The 3,931-nt window shown below is 45.0% G+C and overlaps 1 protein-coding gene across 1 annotated transcript; it reads right to left on the bottom strand.

Moving 5' to 3' along the window:
• Positions 1 to 692: 692 nt before the first annotated feature.
• On the bottom strand, positions 693 to 3,663 carry LOC112582145 (melanoma-associated antigen B16). Its single transcript, XM_025276396.2, has 2 exons — positions 3,048 to 3,663; positions 693 to 2,233 (listed from the first exon to the last, which is right to left on the bottom strand). Exon 2 carries the CDS (start codon positions 1,640 to 1,642, stop codon positions 1,205 to 1,207), a length of 438 nt encoding a protein of 145 aa, XP_025132181.2. The 5' UTR covers positions 1,643 to 2,233; positions 3,048 to 3,663; the 3' UTR covers positions 693 to 1,204.
• Between the last annotated feature and the right edge of the window lie 268 nt (positions 3,664 to 3,931).

The raw sequence follows: 3,931 nt of genomic DNA, 5'->3' as shown, positions 1-3,931 counted from the left end.
GACTATGCAAACTTACACAGAAAATAATCTATTTAAATATCCCTTAAACGGAGTAGTCTCTGGCTCTCCCAGTCCAGGACAACATTTGCCAACCCAGTGGTTTCTCACCTAGAGAAAGTTTCATTGTTATCTCTTAAAAATCCCTTAAAGACAATATTCGTAAGACTCACTTTGTGAATTATGTTAACTGGCACAGGGACAAGATTAGAAAAAACTTCCATTCCTACCCCAGTAAAGATTTCTCTTTCTACCATGACCCCGAAGTAACTGCAAGGAACAGTTTTCCACTCCTGCCTTTTGAGTCTCAACTCTGAGACACACCATCTGGAGGTCTGATCACTGATTACCACTCTATCAGTCCATCTTGCTATATATCCAATTTTAACTTAAAATGAACTCTCACAGAATGAATTCCATCTTCCCCAAATCCTAAATTTCCTTGCCCCAGAGCATTTATACTTGACAGCCTCACATGGAATACCTCAAACTCCTGCTAACTCCTTTTGCTTGTGTGTTAGATATTATGAGACATTCCACCATTATTATTATCGGACTGTCAATCCTAGAAGTAAAAATTATAAGAGGAAGTTTTAGATCTTATTTATCCTACAATCTCCAGTACTAACATGGTGATTTCCAAAGAGCAAACATTCAATAAAAGTAAGAAATAAAAACAAACAGTGAGAACAGGATCTAATTGATTGAACTTTATTTCTTATAATTTTATAAGCATGTTAGCAAATTCAAGCATTTTTAATTTAATAAAAGATATGAGGGCCATGGATTGAAATTCTTTTACATGTTCTCTGTTTATTGAACTCAACTATTTTAATACTGATTTCCTTCACATTTCCAGTAAATGCCTATAGTAATGCCATGTTATATTGTTACAGATGACGGATGGTTTTACAATCTGTTTTATAAAATTCTTACTATTAAGTCTCATTGTAAGATTAAGTCCGTAACCAACATTATTCACAAACTTGAAGATTATGAAGGCAACTAAATATATATTAAAAGAAACAATATTTGAATAATACACAGAAAAAATTCTTGAGTTACATATACAAAATGGTGACACATAGGCATGCATACTATCTTATTTTCAGTCCCACCTCAGACCTAAATTTTATGAACACTAACTGCCTCTTTGAACAATGCATGAAGAAACTATCCTTGACTCCCCTAGTTGGGGAAGAAGCTGCTAGTCTGAATACAAGAACCGGTAGTAGCAGAGACAATTGGCTGAAACTCTGGCCTGAGCTTTCTCTTTTTCATCTTCCAAAGCCTCCTCATACTGAGATGGGAAAGAACTTGAGTCAGTCCCATTAACCTTGGCCAGAAACTCCAGGATCTTCATCTTGGTGGTTTCAGCATAAGCTCTGGGGCCCCACAGGAACTCAGATTGCCAACGATCAGCATTGACCACGTGCTGGAACTCTAGGTATCCTTCCCTCACGAAATCTCTGAGGAGCTGCTTGAGCTCTCCAAAGAAGAAGTACTTCCTTCCAGAACACATCCTGGTAACATTCAGAACCTCCAAGACTTCTTCTTCGGTGGCACAGTTGCCCTTCATGAAGATCACAGCCAGGATAAGTGTCAAGATGCCAGTCTTGGGCACGCCTGCTTCACCGTGCATCATGCCATCATAGGTGAGGCCCAATTAAATTAAAAGGACATAGCAGTGGTTGAAGGGATCCACTTCCTTCAGATCAAGGCCAAAGAGAATTCCTATGCACTCAGAGGCTCTCTGGAGGATATCAGGGAAATGGACTTCACACTTGTAGATGAAAACCTTCACCATATCAGCTTTTGTTACTGGCTGTTTCATTTGATACTTGAGCAGCAAGAAATTCACCAACAAAGCCACTTCTTCATTTAGAGGATCTCTGGGCATACTCACAGGGTATGACATAGCCTGTGAGGTGCTTAGACTATAATCTACATTTTGGCTAGGGGAAAACTCATCTGATTTGATCAATAAGGTGGTGGTGGTGGTTGCAACAGATGAGTAGAAATTCTGACAACTCTCAGAAGTACTGGGAAAATCACCAGGCATTAGAGATTGGGAGGGTATATTGGTCTTCTTCAGTGTCCTGGATACCTGCGTAACCTCCCAACCGTGGGACTTATTGAAGGTCTTACGGCATTGACCGTGCTTCTGATGCCGAGGCATGATGACTCTTGTGGATGGCAGTAGGTAGACAGGAGGATGGGCAATGAGATTCACCACCTAAGATAAACAGGGTGTATATGAGTGGCCTCAGATGCTAAACTATGGTGGCTTTTTACTTCCCGAGACATGGGGCTGGAAGTGGGGAGGGGAGCTGCCTGCCTAATTCCCTGGGCCTCTCAGGACTGAAAACAGGGCAAGGGCTCTAGGAAGCCCCCTGGCCTTGGGTTGATTAGCGCAACAATCCTCACATCTGTTCCTCAAACTGAATTCTGGTTGGTTACGTGCCCGCTTTATTTACTGCTTGAGGCCTCCAATCAAGGCTTCATCTCTGTGAGACTCCAAAATGGAAGTGAGGAGAACTTCATGATAGGACATGGAGAGCTGACAAGAGGAGTAGATGCTGTGCACACCCTTTGTCTTGGGGTCAGAGGGATTCCCTAAAAACTCACTTGGGGGTCCTCATCAGAATTCCTGCGTGGCCTGAGATGCCTTCCTGTGGCGATATGACACTGCTTGCCCCAGACTAAGGCTTCTACTCCCTCAGACTACAACGGCCAAGCAAATCAGCAGCACTTCTGGCCGCCCCTGTCCGGGGACTCCCAGGGCTGATCGCCCGGCTGAGGTTCAGGTGGTTACTGCTATTCTGTGGGGGGTGGATCCCCTCAACACTCACTCAGAAGCCTTCACTTTTGGACCCCGAGCCCCGCACACAAAAGCGGCCACCTCAATCAGACTGCTAAACAGGAAGTGTGTGGTAGCTCTGCCTGAACTTGCCTGTGTGCTTCCTGTGGTTGGGATGGAGCTCTCATCAGCTGGGTGCCCTCCTTTCTGGGACGGGGGGGGTCCCCTAAGTCCTTACTTAGAGGCTTACCTGATACCGGATGGCACCTGTGGCTCCTCTGGCTGCTGAGTGGAGTCCGCACCTCAGATCGAAGCACTCTCAGCCTGGCTCTCGGGAGGCGGAAGTCAGGGGGCGTGACTTCTGGTGACCCCTGCCCTGAGGTCACCCAGGGCAACCAGCAGTGGCGGGCACTTGTCTGGCTCTGTTTCCGAGCAGAGGTGGCTGCGGGTATTGTATGCAGTCCTCACATTGGGTTCTGCCAAGCCCCGGATGCCTCCCTCTGTTGAGCTGACATCTTGACCCTCATACCAAGGTCGTCCTACCCAAGAACCCTTTAGAGTAACTGAGGGCATATCTCAGCCAGACAGCGTTGCCTGGAGCTTTTAGTATGAAAAGCAGCCAGTAGCCCGTTTGCCTGTGATCCCGCTTCATTCTCTGTTGTTCTTCTCCTGTGTTCCCATTCATGGGGTTCTCTTTTTTGGCTTGTTTTTCATGACTTAAGGCCTCCTGGGAAATGCCAGCAAAATCTTGATGAGTTCTCTTACCACAATCCTGCACTGCTTGGAATGAGTCATGTTCCATCCTCAATGGGAAATGGGGAAATTGGAGCATGAGGCAGTCAGGGACCAGGTCAGGGGTTGGGCTGTCAGAGACAAATCACAGTCTTCCTTCTCTTCACCAGGCTGACTCAGCCTCCCATACACATTCTGTTCTACAAAGTTTACTTTCTTAGGAAGGGACTGAAATGAATGATTTGGAAAGTACCTGATTCTTTGAGGTTATTGGACACTGCATATCAGAAATCATATGCAGATGATAAATATTCTCTTTCTTTCTGCATCTTTCTTCTCATTTATTTTGCTATTGCTCTGCTTATGTTTTCCAGTGCACTCTGGAACAATGGAGTGGACTTG

Source organism: Bubalus bubalis, chromosome X, assembly GCF_019923935.1.
Source record: "Bubalus bubalis isolate 160015118507 breed Murrah chromosome X, NDDB_SH_1, whole genome shotgun sequence".
Taxonomy (NCBI): Eukaryota; Metazoa; Chordata; class Mammalia; order Artiodactyla; family Bovidae; genus Bubalus; species Bubalus bubalis.
This window is presented reverse-complemented; position numbering and strand designations above follow the sequence as displayed.

Bases quoted from the DNA above. Each gene is read 5' to 3' on its own strand.
- LOC112582145 (XM_025276396.2), bottom strand. From the start codon at position 1,642: ATGATGCACGGTGAAGCAGGCGTGCCCAAGACTGGCATCTTGACACTT.